General features: G+C 43.6%; 1 protein-coding gene across 2 annotated transcripts; it reads left to right on the forward strand.

Annotated features, from left to right (window-relative positions):
- The first annotated feature begins 1,559 nt into the window (after positions 1-1,559).
- Positions 1,560-16,623, forward strand: pfas (phosphoribosylformylglycinamidine synthase). Of its 2 annotated transcripts, none has more exons than XM_037113800.1 (28): positions 1,560-1,764; positions 3,748-3,870; positions 4,056-4,191; positions 5,409-5,514; positions 5,700-5,898; positions 7,819-7,924; positions 8,051-8,191; positions 8,287-8,411; positions 8,505-8,633; positions 9,430-9,567; positions 10,169-10,297; positions 10,407-10,480; positions 10,565-10,721; positions 10,805-10,866; positions 11,530-11,691; positions 11,820-12,056; positions 12,152-12,382; positions 12,581-12,761; positions 12,885-12,968; positions 13,411-13,566; positions 13,910-14,029; positions 14,148-14,293; positions 14,380-14,587; positions 14,815-14,906; positions 15,002-15,116; positions 15,215-15,364; positions 15,613-15,753; positions 15,981-16,623. In XM_037113800.1, the coding sequence occupies exons 1-28, from the start codon at positions 1,575-1,577 to the stop codon at positions 16,289-16,291; spliced, it is 4,149 nt and encodes a 1,382-aa protein (XP_036969695.1). In that variant the 5' UTR covers positions 1,560-1,574; the 3' UTR covers positions 16,292-16,623. The 2 variants fall into 2 exon arrangements, with proteins under 2 accessions (XP_036969695.1, XP_036969696.1); XM_037113801.1 differs by having other exon boundaries at positions 1,560-1,713.
- Positions 16,624-16,630: the final 7 nt, after the last annotated feature.

Here is a 16,630-nt window from a genome sequence, read left to right on the forward strand (position 1 = left end):
CGGTGAATGGTTGGACATTCAACACTGATCCTCGGTCTATATTGTGGGAAAAAATAAAACGATGTTGGTATCAGTTCATAGAAAGAGTAGTAGGTGAAGGAGGGGAGGGAGGGAGGTATGAAATGTACATTGTTTTTTTTGTACCTTGGCTTTAATTTATTAAATATATCTAAGACTGCAGCTCCTGACTCGTCTGTGCGTGGGAGTCGTTTTGTTCCTTCAGCACTTCAATCAAATGCACACTGCACATCCAGTGAAATATCTGAAACAACTGACACAACAAGCACCGGTGCACATAAAGTTAAAGGAGAAACATACGGTACTTTCAAGGACACTTCCTGTGTAATTACATTTAAAATAAAAGCTGTAACACTTTATTTCCTATCAGGAAGAACTTATCATGTTTAAATAGATTATGTAGTTTTGGAGAAAAAATTAAAAACACTATTTTTTTAATGTTAACAGTATCAGTGAGGTAATAAGGAAAACTCACAAGTTTTGTTTTGTTTTTTGACCATAAATAAACAAGCTGTTCTAAGGGGAAAGTAAGATCCCCAGAACAGTTTGAGGCTAGAAGATCTTTATCTACAGTTTGTACATTTGTTAACCTGAGAATGTAGATTGAAATAAATACTGAAAATAGGACCTCAATCAACAACAACATTCACAATTTACATCCCAATTAGATAGTTTGACTGTACTAACTTTCTAAACTTCCTGAAAACAACTGCGGTCAAGCCAGCCGTGGTTCACATTAGACGGTCAAATCAGCCGCACCTTTTTTTTTCAGTGCACAAATGCACTAATATTATGCTAATCGTAAGGAAACTGCTCTGAAGAGCTGCTGGTAGTGACTGTGGGTCAGACTATAGTCTCAAAATCAGACCCACGAAACACACAATACTTTTATAGTAAGTATTCCCAGTAATAAACTTAAGGTATCATGTAGGTATCCTTCCAGGTTTTCAAAGTAAAGGACAACATGAGAAAAAAAACAAAACAAAAAAACCCAAAACATTGTTCAAGATTCATATACTGCTGAACTCAGTACTTCCAAAACTACTGGCATGACTAACATGAAATACTTTTACTGTGTACTTTTTGAGTACTACTTCGTCAAAATCCTTAAATAATGAAATTGAAAACTTTGTAATTTGGTTTATTTTAGACTAATAAATAATGTGTTGATACCAATATTTATTGTACAATTAATTAAATGCTTTATTGCTACTTTCCGTCACACTTGTGGTCTGTCTGTGGGAGTGAGAGAGGGACAAAATGTCCAATAGCCATGGACATTAGACTGACCCTCAGTCGTACTCATTTACTACAAAATACACACTTACTTAAAACACAGATGGGGAACATTAATCTTTGACAGGCGTTTCTGCCTTGATGAATTAAAGAATTTTTGTGAGTTTGCTCAGTAAAAGAAAATACCGAGTTCACTACCAGCAGCTCCTCACTACGATTACCGTAATATTACGGCTGATTTGACCCTGCAAACTCATTTGAAAACTGTCATCAGATTTTTGTCAACCTCAGTGCAATTCCAAAAGGAAGAGAAGCTGCGCATGCGCGTGGAGTTGAGAGCGTCTGCCCACGTGGGTGCAGAGGTCCATCCATCCCGTCCTGACAGCCTGCAGACCTGGCGGCAAACCACCTCCGGTCCATTCATTCAGGAGCAGCAGAGGTCTTCTCGGGACTCCGGAGGTGAGCAACATCTCAACGTCTCACCGCAAACAAAGTCGGAAGCTGCTGCGCGTAAGTAAAGCTAACTTTACTAACTAGCTCTTTGCTAACTCTGGTACCCTTTAGCCTCTTAGCTTCTGCACAAGTAGCTCAGAGACACAAAAAACATGGAGACAGACCCAACTTTATGTTAACAAACAGCAAAGCCCGCGCTTTGTCTCGTATTTGCTGGTAGAAAAGACATGAAGACGGTGTATCTCCTGTCCTCCATGTTGTGAGAGGAGACCGCTTTGATACAGTCATTTCATCACAATAAGTGTTTGTAAAGTGTGTGTGTGTGTGTGTGTGTGTGTGTGTGTGTGTGTGTGTGTGTGTGTGTGTGTGTGTGTGTGTGTGTTGAGGGGCTAACAGAAAGCTCCTGACCCAACGTGCAGTGTGTGTGACCTGCAACATGCACACAATCAGTGAGATAATTGTCAGGGGATCCTGTGAGTGTGTGTTCAGAGTTTATCTGTTCTCCACATTGATTATGAGGCCTGATATCATCAGGACTGTTCTTCCTCACAGGGCTCTTGTGAAAGTGTTTAATGAAACATGAATGTGGTTCTGTGATTTCTGTATGCATTTTCAGATATGAGAGTCTAAAGTGAGATTATCTTGCCATGAGATGTCTGTAACATCTTAACATGAAAGCCGAATCGTTCTTTGATTTTTGGAGCTGAAACCGATGTTGAGGAGTCGAACAATTTCGAAATCGGCTTTGTTCGTGTACACAGATTATAGACATAAACACGCATTTCTTGGAACAGTCCCTGAAATTGGTGATCCAACACGTGGAAAAAGATGTCAAGGATAGAATAACAAAGGCACAACATATGAAAATGACATCGGTTCACTGAAACTGTAAACTTTAAAGGGTCACTGTTTAGTTCTGGAGAAGAAATTCAGACTCAGAATTTTAATATTTACAATATCAATGTGGAAATGATACAAACGCAAAAATATTTACTTTTTCCATGGGTGAATAAGCAAGCTGTTCTCAGAGGGAGATAAGGTCCCCACAACCCTATTTGAGGCTAGAAGGGTGGCAGGGTCCGCCAAAAATGAACACAGTAAAACCGTATGAAATTGTGTTGTTCTTTAAGATGTGTTTGTTTATCCAGTTAATTCAGCCATGAAAACCAAAACATATATTAAAGTTTCTTCCCCAAATCTTCGTAGTGAGTCTTTTAATATTTGTAATCCACACCAAGCATCATTCACACGTTATGATTTGAAAAACAAACACATCAGCACATATTGGTACATGGATACAGTGCTTGAAATGGTAAGTAAAATAAATAGCTTTATATTGTCTCAGCCAGGTGAACGGTTGGATGTCAAGTCTTCTTACAGACTGGGGATTCATTTTGAAACATAAATGTTTTTGTGTTTTTATTCAATATGTCTCTTGTCTGCTATCAAGGAATGTAATTTTGGTTGTTTTTTTCACAATAACATCTGATTTAATGCGAAGAAATGAAAGGATCATCTTGAGTGTATTTAGGTACCATCTAGAGATACATAATTCACCAAAGCTGCAAGCTGCTAGGACGCTTAAAATGCCTGTTAATGCTTGAAAAGTGCCTGAACTTGACTACGGAAGAGATGTAGGAACCCTGACAATGTATACATCAATACTGCCGTTGCCTCTGCATGATTTAATGTAAAGATTTTATGGTGCGGACACACTGAGACTTCTGTGAGATGTTTGTTCCACACACTGTCATGAGTTCCCTGATATTTGATTATTGGTTTGTCTTGATCAGGAAACAAAGGTCAGCCACAGTGAGAAGTTGTCAGAGTCCTTACTGTTTTCATTGATCATCAGAATTGACCTCTGACCTCGTCTTTATTCATCGGTTACGTCAGAATGTGCACTTAGTGAGACGGGGGAAATCAATGTCATCAATAGATGATGCCTGCAATTCATCATTTTTGACCTTCTGTGATTGATTGTGTTAATGGAGCTCTCTCGGTCTTTAAACTGGATCCATTTCTCCGTCTCTCTGTCAGTCATGGCTGTGGTGAGGTTTTACAGTGATGAAGTGGCGAACGGGCGAGCCTTACAGAGGGCAGCCAAGCTCTACCCCCAGCTGTCGATCAGCACTGAACTGTGCTACAACGTGGAGCTGACAGGTGAGCATGATGATGATGATGACGATGATGATACTAATGAAGTGAAGATGCAGAGGACGTGGACAGGAAAGCAAATGTGAAGAATGTGAGATGTATGAAATGTGTAGCCGAAAGATTTCACGCACATCTTCTCCATTTATTAATGCATCCATGTTGTCATCGTTTCCTCCTGCTCTCTGCTGCAGGCTGTGACAGTCTTAAGGCCGAGCAGAAGGAGGTTCTCCTCTGGTTGTTTCGGCCTCCGCTGCAGGCAGAGCCGCTGTCTGAGAAACCAAACCTCACAGAGGGCAGCGGGGAGAAGCTGGTGGAGATCGGACCCAGGTACTGCTGATTTTGTCCCACACAATATATCTTGTTCCTATTTAGTGCAAAACTAGGGGTCTGATAATAATCAATTTTTGTTCAATTGCCAATAAAATAAGTACATTTAAAAAAAAAAAACGGCTGAAGCATGCACGCTACCTGAACGCTAGATGGCGCTATACCCATTTCAGCTAGTTGTAATAGAGAGCCACCTCCGGCTGACCTCTTAACATCACCAGCTGCCTCAGTGTTCGAAAAGATGGCGTAAGAAGAGCAAGGAGAAACCACATCTTTGTACATTTTCTATATGGTGTACATTATAATTACACAAACTAGATGCACAATGGTGCACTTGCTTGCAGTTATTTTGGAGGAAAGGCGCCGTCGCGCCACCGTCGCTGTCCGTCTACTTCCGGGTCCCGGCCCCGGGAAAAAAATCTCGAGCCTGTGCAGAGCGCAAAAATCCGATCTGATCTGATGGAGCGTATACTCGCAGGAGTAATGCGACAATCAATCGAATAATCTAGGTGTATTAATCCGACTGAGAAATCCAATCCGATCTGATTTTAGTCAGACTAAAGTGTATACATGCATCTTAAAAATCCAATCATAGTCGGACTAACGCAGTAATTCGGTTTTCTTGAGTGTCATGTAAACGCACTGCATAGTAGATTAACCAAACCCAATGCACAGTCAATTTATAGGCTTTTTCAGAAGCATCTCAGAATCTTAATGAGTGGATGGGGTTGTCATGGCGATGACCGTTACCACTGAAACAAGCTGACTTGTGGCAACTTATGCAGTTTGGTTTTTCGATAAATGTGCGTCAGTTACATTTATGGACTAAATCTGCACATTTCCCCACAGCTGTAGCTAGTGAGCGCCTCTACAGGAAGCATTTGCCTTATGATATTGTTTTTTCTCTATTGGGGGAGCCTCATCTTTTGTTGGCCTAAAATGCAACCAGTTATAAATGGTTTATTATTGCTACAAATTAAAGATACGTGTCCACTAAAGGATGACATGGAAATCTTAAATGATCATTTAAATTTGTCTGACTTACTTATGAATTCCATCAGGCAAAAAGTAATCATATCATTCAAATAATCATTTTAGATTATTGATGATTTCATGAGGTTATTTTTCAGTTCAACACCAGTGAGACAGCAAAGTCCAACACAAGTTCACATCTTCAAAGTGTTTTTATTTGTTGTCGTTGCTGTTTTGCGCCTCAGGTTGAACTTCTCCACCGCCTGGTCCACCAACGCTGTGTCCATCTGCCAGAGTGCCGGCCTCAATAACGTCACCCGGGTCGAGCTGTCTCGCAGGTTTCTAATCAAGGTCTGCAAACACACACACACACACACACACACACACACACACACACACACACACACACACACACACACACACACACACACACACACACACACACACTCAACTATGATTTTTCTGTAGCAAAGATTCAGGATACACTTCATGTTCATGTTCGTGCTTCTGCTGAGATCTGTCCCTGTCCCCTACAGCCAAAGAATGGAGAGAGCGTGAAGGAGCTCCATGGAGATATAAAGAAGTTGATTGAGTGTCTGTATGACAGCATGACAGAATGCATCTATCAACATCCCATCACCTCCTTCGCTGTGGAGATCAAACCACAGCCGGTGTTTGAGGTGGACATCGTCGGGAAGGGTCGTCCAGCCTTGGAGACGGCGAACGACGAACTGGGTAACGTTTTGTAAAGCTGCACCTTTCAGCTCCAGCCTCTCTCTTGTTACTCAGCCTCTGATCATCCTTAATGTACTGCAACCCCCCTCTCATCTCTTTCATGCCTCTTTTCAGTCTCTCAGCTCTCTGTGAGTACACTGTGTCTGCTGCTGGAGGTAATAATGTCACATGATGCATGACATTATTACTTTGCTGGTTGAAGTCATAGGACAGCAATGATGCTGCCGATTATCTTACACGTGCATGCGTGTGTTGTGTGTGTGTGTGTGTGTGTGTGTGTGTGTGTGTGTGTGTGTGTCTTAGTCATGTGAAAGAAAATAAGACCCAGAAATGGAGAGGAGGGCTGCCTCTAATGGCAATTTGAGAGTGAATTTGGTTTTGAGTCCAGTTGTTTCCTCACAACAGATTAAATGAGTAAAAAAGCTGAACTCTCTGTTGAATTTTGATGAAGTTGTTTTGGGCCAGAGCTCAAAGTTGGCACCACTTACCAGCAAAATGCTGATGAAATATGCAAGGAGGTGATGAATTAGGTTCACTCATCAGCCGTCATTCACTGTTAACTTTTTTTTTCGTGGAACCACTAAGTCAGAATTAGGTGTTAATTATGAATAAATCATTTGCCACTAAGACTATTTAGCCAATTAAAAATATCATAATTCAGAGATGGGCACAAATACATCAAAAAGTATCTTGTCACACATTATAGATACTTACTTAGCAAATATATCAATTACTTACAGCCATTTAATATCGTCAATATAATCATCTTAGCTCTAACTTCTATGCACCAAGACTACAATTACTTTCATGTATAGACAGCTGCTAGTTTTTCTTCTCTTTATATAAGCAGGTTATAAACTGCCACCATGATGGGACGTGGTGTGCGTGCTCATGCTCTGCTTATTCACCCCTCTTCATTAATATTCACAAGCTGCTGGAACAGATGATAATAATTTCAGTGCACACTTTGTAGGCTCTCCCATACTCACCCGGCGAACTGAGGCGATAATTAAAAAGGGGCCTATGTGGAATTTCTAGACACTTTTGCTGCTTAGTTACCCCTCAGGATTGATTTCACATTTGCTATTTTGCCTCCCATCTTTTGTAAATGTGGCGCCAGAAAGGACACAGTTCTTATAGATGATGTGATCAGCTGTCTTCGTCAGCGGTGCATTTAATAAAGTCGTCCGAAAAACACACCTCGCGTTCAGGATTTTTGTCACCTGTGATTCTGTTGTTATAGCAGCAGGCGAGGAAGCTTGTTGTTGATTAAGTAGCTGATCAAAACCAGCGTGCGCCGAGTGACATCGCAACAAGTTTGTACAAAACAGTATGGCCATATTAAAAAGAAAAGGTCACATCACAATCGGGAGTGTTTACAGGAGGGATGTCGTACCAGAGAGCGTTACTCTCTCTGTCTGCAGAGCATGTCTGATTGACAGTAGATGGGAGGTGGAAGAGCACGCTGATTGTCCACAAGTTAATGGATGTCAGATGATAATAGTAGAATATAGAAAGATGATAAGAAGAGCTTGTCACATGAAACCAAAATAGATGTTTATGAAATCATGCAGCCCTTCTCTTGGTCATGTGGAAATGATGATATTTGAATTCTGCATAAATCAAATAAAGTGACAAGTAGTTTTGGGAGGGTTTCTATTCTCTTGAAGCATGCAGAGGAGTATGTGTTTGTTGGTCCAGTGTTAAAGGGTAACTCCACCATTTGTACAGATTAAATTGTGTTTACAGGTAGAAATAGTGTAGTATAGAGCCCTTTTGTGGCTGGTGGAGTTCACCTTTAAACGCTGGCACACGCCTTTGTGGGTTGTTGTGTGCTGTGCTGTTTGAATGTGCACATGAAACAACTTTCCTTTGTTTTTTGGTATCAAGATCTCATAATGTGTGTTGTTCGTAACAAAGGTCTGGCCTTTGACTCCTGGGATCTGGACTTCTACACGTCGATGTTCCAGAGGATTAAAAGAAACCCCACCAGCGTGGAGTGTTTTGACCTGGCTCAGTCTAACAGGTGGGGTCCATCTCCAGCCAGCAGATTACCAGGACTGCTTTGTGTTGTGCGTGTTGCTCAGCTCGTTTTTTTTTTGTCCCTGGGTTTTTCATTCTCTGATGTTTGCTTTGAACCCCGGCGTCCCAGCGAGCACAGCCGTCACTGGTTCTTTCGGGGCCGAATGGTGATCGAGGGACAGGAGCAGAAAGAGACGCTCTTCAGTCTTATAATGGACACTCAGCGGCACAGCAACCAGAACAACGTCATTAAGTTCTGTGATAACAGCAGGTAGGATGGAAACAGCACTCTGTGTGTGTGTGTGTGTGTGTGTGTGTGTGTGTTTCTGTTCACACTGACTCAGTATGAAATGTGTGTGTGTCTAGTGGTATCAAAGGGATGGAGCTGGAGTGTGTTTACCCAAGAGATTCATCTCAAGCCAGCTCGTATGAGACCCGACGGTCACTGAGACACGTCATCTTCACTGCAGAGACACACAACTTCCCGACAGGTCAGGACAAACAAAGCATTGTGTTTGCTTGCAACTTAAGTGTTTTCTTTTCTGTCATGTGCCCAGTTAATCACAGTCCTGTCTGACCTGCAGGTGTAGCTCCGTTCAGTGGCGCCACCACAGGGACAGGAGGTCGTATCAGAGATGTCCAGAGTGCTGGAAAGGGAGGCCACGTCATCGCCGGCACTGCAGGATACTGCTTTGGCAACCTGCACATACCAGGTCTGCAACAAAACATCATGTTTCAAAAACACCAATCCAACTCAAATACACACCACTCCAAAATTCATAGCATGGCAATTGCAGTGAATTCACTGGAGAGAACACCATGCTCAGATTGACTGGGAGTTCTTTCACTTTCTGGGCCTGTTTTATCCCGAAGGAGCTCAAGTCTCGTTGGGGTCCAATTATTTTAGAGCAGACTTTCATGGTTGCAGTTGGGCTTTTCTTGTCCTTCACAGACAACACAGACCGCCTATTAAACCAAAACCATTGGTGCGCCACGACCATTCCTTCATTTAACTTTAGCGTGTTAAAAGATTAGATATATTATTAACGCTGCTTGACCCAGGCCACCAACATTGCCAGGGACCCTGCAGATCCCTTTAAGGGGCTGTTTGCCTCCAATCAGACTCCTTCTTCCCATTGCTTCCTCCAGAAACGCATGCATCCACTGTTTCACACACACACACACACACACCCCTGATTCAGTGTGTGACCTTTTTAAAAAGAGCACTAGACAGCAGGTAATTAATGTTACAGATGAGTCAGAGAAATGAAGATATTAAGTGTGCTGCGTTTTCAGATTAATAGCCTTTTCTTAATTACAGTGTGAGCAATTACGTTTTGTTCAGCTGTGCACCTGTCTTGTGTGCAGTTTGAATGACAGTTAAGTAGATTTTGATCTTGAACAGAAAAATGAAACAATTCTGTATCACAGACTTGACACAGACTCTGTGTTTGGATTGAACTTGAATTAACAGCCAGAACCCCTCCCCTTCGTTGTCCATCGCTCCAGGTTACGCTCTCCCCTGGGAGTCTTCAGGAGACGGCTGGGAGTATCCGTCCAGCTTTGCCCCTCCGCTGCAGGTGGCGATTGAGGCCAGTGACGGAGCCTCAGACTACGGCAACAAGTTTGGGGAGCCGGTCCTGTCAGGTAGGGAACCCTACTAAAGCATGGCTTGATTTAGATTTACAGTTGTTCTTCATTCATTTATCTTCTGAATATTTTCTCAATCAGTTGTTTAGTTGCGCAAAAATAACATTTACAGTTTCCCTAAACTCACGGTGATCACTGTCTGAACCCTAATGAACTTTAATGTACTATGATAGAGAAAAGTAACAACTTCTCACATGTAAGAGGCTGAAATAACAGAATCATTGGCATTTCAATCAATAATTTATAATGTATATTAGTAATATTTATGTATATATATTTGATAGAATATAAATGATGATGATTATCAGAAAAGCTGCAGATTAAATTTTCTGTTTTTCTGCTTGTTGGCTGAGTGTTGCAGCTCTGATTGCAACTACTTCTTATATCCACTGATTAATTAATGAATGAATTCTTTAGTAATTATTGATCATTTATACAGTGTATTACATTTTGGGAATACTATCAAATTATAGAACCAGAACCTTTGTGACAAGTTAAACTTTGGTTTTAATTCAGAGCTTGATCATTTGTGAGAATTGATCATCCGCCACTCTACAGATTTATTGATAGTGAATCAAGTTCTGATTCTCTTCTGTAGGTTTTGCTCGTTCCTTCGGCATGCGGCTGGCTAATGGAGAGCGGCGAGAATGGATTAAGCCGATCATGTTCAGCGGTGGTCTTGGTTCTATAGAAGAAACGCATGTGAAGAAAGACGAGGCGGAAGCTGGTAATGTTTTAACTCTGTGTGTGTGAAATGTGTTTAATCAATGCAGAGGCTATATTTATACACATCGATCAATGACTCACATTGTCTCTCTGCTGTGCTTGTCGGTCAGGAATGGAAGTGGTGAAGATCGGAGGGCCGGTGTACAGAATTGGTGTGGGAGGAGGAGCGGCCTCCTCTGTAGAGGTACATCCACTACATCAATTTGACCAGCAGCAACCTCCACTGGTGCAGAAGTTTTCCTTTATTTAATACATTTTTGGCTCACAGGTGCAGGGCGACAACTCCAGCGACAGGGATTTGGGCGCAGTGCAGAGGGGCGACGCTGAGATGGAGCAGAAGATGAATCGCGCTCTCAGGGCGTGTCTGGAGAGAAGCAGCGGGAACCCAATCTGCAGTATACATGACCAGGGGGCGGGAGGAAACGGTACGAGACAAACACACAGGGTTTATGTGAAGCTTGTGTGGTGAGAAAAAAATTAACATATTAGCTCATAATATCGTTTTCAGGGAATGTGCTGAAGGAGCTCAGTGAGCCAGCGGGAGCCGTAATCTACTGCAATAGATTCAAGGTAATTGGCACGCACGAACAAATGCTCAGCTCATTCTCTGTTTATATCACTCTTCTACAACTTTCACACTGGACAAAAAAAACAAAACACTAACACCCGATCAGCTGTGAGGGAAACATGACACCCGGGTGGACGCATTTGTGTACGCTCCTCTTGTGGATATTGTTGTGTAAATAGATTTTTCATCCTTCTCCGTCTCTCTCAGTCAGTATTGAGTTGAAAGAGAGACTGAAGTAGAAAATATGAAGAAGTATTTGTCACTGAACTCCGTGTCAGCACCAGATCCTGGCCAGCTGCCCGATCCTCCAGATGCATTTGTGTAACTCTCAACAGGAACAGGATGTCTCACTCCTTTGGTGTTTCCATCATCAGCTCTGGAAAAGACAATATATCCAATTAAGAATGTTATTGATATATATTTTTTTTAAGTTTAAACAACTTCTGAATGTGGTCTGGTGAGGAATCTGCTGCTTTCCACAATTTTCTATTGTCTGGTGCGCTCTTGACGTCAAACTTGACACGGGTCGAAAATAAAAATACAAACTCGTCTCCTGGCAATTAGAAGGCAGTCAGTAGGCTTTGTTAGGGTTTAAACAGCAAATGCACACTTACTTTGTTGAGAAAAAGTAGTCTGATTGTTTTCTTCTTGTCTTTGTTTTATAGAAAGGGGACCCCACACTGAGTGTGCTGGAGCTGTGGGGAGCAGAGTATCAGGAGAGCAACGCCCTGCTGCTCCGTCCATCAGACAGGAGCTTTCTGGAGACGGTGTGTCGGAGGGAGAAATGCCCTGTCGACTTTGTGGGAAACATCACAGGAGACGGCAAGGCACGTTTCAGCCTCGAACGAGTTGATAAATGCACATCTACTGTAATAATCAATCTGCACAACCTCAACTACCCCAATTAAACAGACTGTAGATCAGCGTCATTGTTTGTTTTTTCAATCTCCCGCAGATTGTGCTGGTGGATGATGAAGGAGGCAGCGGTGATGAGGCAGACAGGGGGCGTCGTCCAGTCGACCTGCAGCTGGAGTGGGTTCTGGGGAAGATGCCACAGAAGGAGTTTAAGATGGAGCGCTTGGCCGTCACCCATCAGCCACTGGCTCTTCCTCCCGGGCTGACAGTCAAAGATGCACTAGACAGAGTTTTACGTCTTCCTGCTGTGGCGTCCAAACGCTACCTGACCAACAAGGTGTGTGTGTGTGTGTGTCTTACAATGTCTGTAGATGTACATGTATGTAGACACTCTGTGACTCCTAGTGTCTTCGCTCCCTCCCCCACTGTCAGGTGGACCGGTCTGTGACTGGGCTGGTTGCCCAGCAACAATGCGTCGGCCCTCTTCACACCCCATTGGCCGATGTGGCTGTTGTTGCTCTGTCACCGTTCAGCCTGGAGGGAGCAGCCACCGCCATCGGAGAGCAGCCAATTAAAGGTCTGGTTTGTCCTGCAGCCGGGGCTCGCATGGCTGTCGGTGAGGCTCTGACCAATCTGGTGTTTGCCAGAGTCACAGGTCTGAAGGTGAGCAGATTATGGATGGTGTGAGGGAGATCACACATTTAAAGCAAAATACACAATGGTCCTTTTCAGCGGAGAGAGCTGACTTTTGTCCCTACTGAATAAAATGAATCTGTACATTAATCCCTCTTCAAGCTACAATTATTACAATTCAAGATAAATGTCCAGGATGTCGGTTAATCTTGTGGTTGTGTGTCTCAGGATGTGAAGTGTAGTGGTAACTGGATGTGGGCCGCCAAGCTGCCAGGTGAGGGAGCCTGTCTGTGGGACGCCTGCAAAGCCATGTGTGAGGTCATGGGCCAGCTGGGAGTGGCCATCGATGGTGGCAAGGACTCCCTGAGTATGGCTGCGAGAGTGGGCAAGGAGACGGTCAAAGCTCCAGGTATTGTCATTGTGTGTGTGTGTGTGTGTGTGTGTGTGTGGCTGGCTGGTTGTCTGGCCGTCCATCCTCAAAGGTGTGTTTCTGTACATGTCTTTGCCTAACGCAACTTTTCTGCTGCTGCAGGTGCTCTGGTTATTTCGGCATACGCAGTTTGTCCTGACATCACAGCCACAGTGACGCCCGATCTCGAGGATCCAGATGGCAAAGGTACACACAAACACACCCAAACACACATACACACACTATGGTGCAGTGATTCAGGTGTATATTTTGATATGGAAATTGATGTTAATCATGGCATTTATGTTTTCCGTATTTATGGTATTAAATTCTGTTATTAAAGAAATATTTTTAGTTTATGATCAGGAGAAAATATTCTGTGTTCTTTTTAAGGGTCATTGTATCTGATTATTATAATTTTGTAATACAGAATACTGTACCATGAACGGTTATCATACGATGAAAATCTCAAGGTCTGATTGTCTTTTTTATAGATTAGTTCTCAGTTGTAATGGCAGAAATGGGAATCTTGAAATAAAAATATCCTCATCTCACCCAGACTGCTCACACCTCTCTCTAACACAAACAAACACACACACACACACAGAACAGATGGCCCGCCTCTGACCTTTTGTGCTCCTGTCTGCAGGCGTGTTGTTGTGGGTTCCTCTCAGTCCAGGTCGTCATCGCCTGGGAGGCTCGGCCCTGGCTCAGTGCTACAGCCAGCTGGGAGACTGCTCTCCTGACCTGAGCCAGCCGGAGTTATTGACCGCCTGCTTCGACACCACACAGACACTCATACACGGTCAGCTCATACTTTAAGGAGGGAGCCTTTACTGTGATCCCTTGAGCAAAGTTTACTTTAGCTTCATTTCCATACTGAATTTATTCTGTTGTTAAGACGCTGCAGCTTTGTACTGTGGCACAGTGCCACCTAGTGGTTTTACAGTGTACTGTAAGGTAACAAAAAGCAGCAGGACCAGGTGGATAATACATCTTTTCATACCTTATTACTTCCTGAATAATAATGAAATGAATAAAAATGGCACAGCAACCTTTTTTTAAAAGTTAGTAAAGAATTTAAAGTAGGTTGTTAGCAAAGAAAAAAAGTCTTGTTGTCTCATCATTATTATCATGGCTCCTTTCAGATCGTCTGCTGAGTGCAGGACATGACATCAGCGACGGAGGTCTCATCTCTTGCCTGCTGGAGATGGCGTTTGCAGGGAATCGTGGGATTGATGTTGAGTTGACCTCACAAGGAACAGGAGGTAAGTGAGCTGATGTGTGTGTCCCTTGGTTTGGTTTCCCCACTGTGATTCACACGTACAGGATGCAAACTGTGTGCCTCTAATGATGAACTCATTCAGTGTTCTCGCTGTGTCTCAGTCATGGAGCTGCTGTTCAGCGAGGAGCTGGGTTTGGTTCTGGAGGTTTCAGAGCTCCATGTGGAAACTGTGCGTCAGAGATACAGCGACGCAGGCGTGCAGTGCCATCGTGTCGGCAAGACCTGCGGCTTCGGACCAGAGGCTGTGGTGAGACATCGACCTCAACATGTACCTCGTGTGTTTTCACATCATCTGTGATGAACTTTTTTCTACTTGTGTCGCTTTTTGTTCAGGTCAGCGTTCGTGTGGATGGACAGGAAGTGCTGAAAGAGTCTCTGGCGAACCTCAGGGCATCATGGGAGGACACCAGTTTCCAGCTCGAACGCCTCCAGGCCAATGAAGTTTGTGTTAGACAGGAAGAAGAGGGGCTCGCCAAGAGGACACAACCCTACTTCAAACTGACCTTTGACCCCTCGGAAAAGCCCAGCTTCAGCCAGCCGAGTAAGACCGAACGTAGAGGGATTTAGTGTATTCCCAAAGCTGCAGTTCTGCCTTTCGTTCTTTCCTACACGTTTTACAATTTACAAATTTGCCCGACATACCAATTTAAATATATGTCAGACGGACATAAAATAAAACTGGTATTCAGTGCAGTGATGTGAAAATCTTCATCTTTACTTGATATTTTTATTATTTTAGTTTATTATATTCTAGTTTTATTCTTTCAGCTGCGGTTCAGCCTCGTGTAGCTGTGGTCAGGGAGGAGGGCAGTAACGGGGACAGAGAGATGTCTGTGTCTCTGTACATGGCCGGCTTTGAGGTAACTATTCATAGCTTTATCAATCTGGATATATGTTGACCTGAGCTGTATAGCTGGTGTGCGTGACTCCTGTCTATATGTGTGTGTGTGTGTAGGTGTGGGATGTCACCATGCAGGACCTGTGCTCCGGCTCTCTGACGCTGGACTCTTTCAAAGCGGTCGTGTTTGTCGGTGGATTCAGCTACGCAGACGTCCTCGGCTCGGCTAAAGGCAAATAATCAACTAACAGACATGCATGCAGATACACAGTCAGACTGCTTTGGTATACAAATGATTCTTGTTTTAACAGTATTCATCCGTCATAACAGGTTGGGCTGCTACGGTTGCGTATAACCCTAAGGCCAAGGCTGAGTTTGATCGCTTCAGGCAGCGGGACGACACGCTGAGTCTGGGTGTGTGTAATGGTTGCCAGCTGCTCGCCCTGCTGGGCTGGGTGGGAGAGGGCGTGGCTGGAGCAGGTAAGAGGAGAAAGGGTAGAAAGCTATGGAAATGTTGCCTTTTTAAAGGGGCAGTTCATCCAAAATCAAAAGTTTTGGAGACGTTGGTCATAGTGATGATTCTGTAATCTGGTTTTGATTTTGGGGTGAACTGTCCCTTTTAATATTAATGATAAATATTCCTGAAATCGTGAACTGAAATCATAACTTTATTTAACTAAGTAATCACACTCCTGTAGCGGTAACTGAGTTTTCCATTTCTACCCCAGACACCGACGTAGTGCTGACCCATAATAAGTCCGGCAGGTTCGAGTCTCGCTTCGTCAGCGTTGGCATCCAGGAGTCTGCGTCCGTCTGGCTCAGAGGCATGGGGGGCTCAGCTCTGGGAGTCTGGGTTGCACATGGAGAAGGTAAAACATTGCGAACAAGTAGATCTAACAGACACCTGAGCGGCTGTTAAAGGACAGGAGTCCAGTATTGAATCATTACTGAGCAGAAAAAGGTTGCTTGGGTGAAACTTCTGAACTTGCACAACACTGACTCATTCTGGTGACTCACAAGTCACAGGTCAGCAGGTTCTGCAATCAGCAGCTGTGTTTAATATTGGTTTTTTCCCATTACCGCTTTTCTTTCACAGGTCTGATGCAATTCCGTAGCTCTCAGGCCCAGGACCAGATTATCTCTGGTGGGCTCGCCCCTCTACGTTACCTCGACGACCAGGGTCACCCCACCGAAGAGTACCCTCTGAACCCTAACGGCTCCCCGGGGGGCATAGCGGGGCTCTGCTCCAGAGACGGGAGACACCTGGCCATGATGCCCCACCCAGAGCGCTGCACCCTGGGCTGGCAGTGGCCCTGGGCCCCGAGGGACTTGAGACCATCTCTGACACCGTCACCGTGGCTGCGTATGTTCAAGAACGCAGCTGCCTGGTGCAGCAGCACACAGTGATGATACTGTGTTTGTTTCTGGTGCTGTCAAAGCAGTATTATTGTCTTTGTTGGGTCGTGTGTGAACTGAAACTGTAAGACCTGTTTACATGACTCGATCATGTAATTTCATCTTTTTACTTCCTGTGGTACTCTGATGCATTATTACTGATACCTGCTGTAATTTTTCAACTATTGTTGATTCTTTTGGACTTTGTTTACATTTTTATAGGTATCATTCTGCTAATCACTTTATATTTTTACAACACTGTGCTCTAGCTCTCAGGTCTGCTGACATTATCAGTGTTGTTCTGCTGAAACTTTGAATTTGAAAATAAATAAATCAAAGAAGCATATGTTG

This window comes from Acanthopagrus latus, chromosome 11 (genome assembly GCF_904848185.1).
Source record: "Acanthopagrus latus isolate v.2019 chromosome 11, fAcaLat1.1, whole genome shotgun sequence".
Taxonomy (NCBI): domain Eukaryota; kingdom Metazoa; phylum Chordata; class Actinopteri; order Spariformes; family Sparidae; genus Acanthopagrus; species Acanthopagrus latus.

What these genes read in the sequence shown, in the direction of transcription:
- pfas (XM_037113800.1), top strand. Translation starts at nt 1,575, where the DNA reads ATGCGCGTGGAGTTGAGAGCGTCTGCCCACGTGGGTGCAGAGGTCCAT. An exon ending in CTACAACGTGGAGCTGACAG is followed by an intron (nt 3,871 to 4,055) that starts GTGAGCATGATG and finishes TCTCTGCTGCAG; the next exon opens with GCTGTGACAGTCTTAAGGCC. An exon ending in AACGCTACCTGACCAACAAG is followed by an intron (nt 12,057 to 12,151) that starts GTGTGTGTGTGT and finishes CCCCACTGTCAG; the next exon opens with GTGGACCGGTCTGTGACTGG.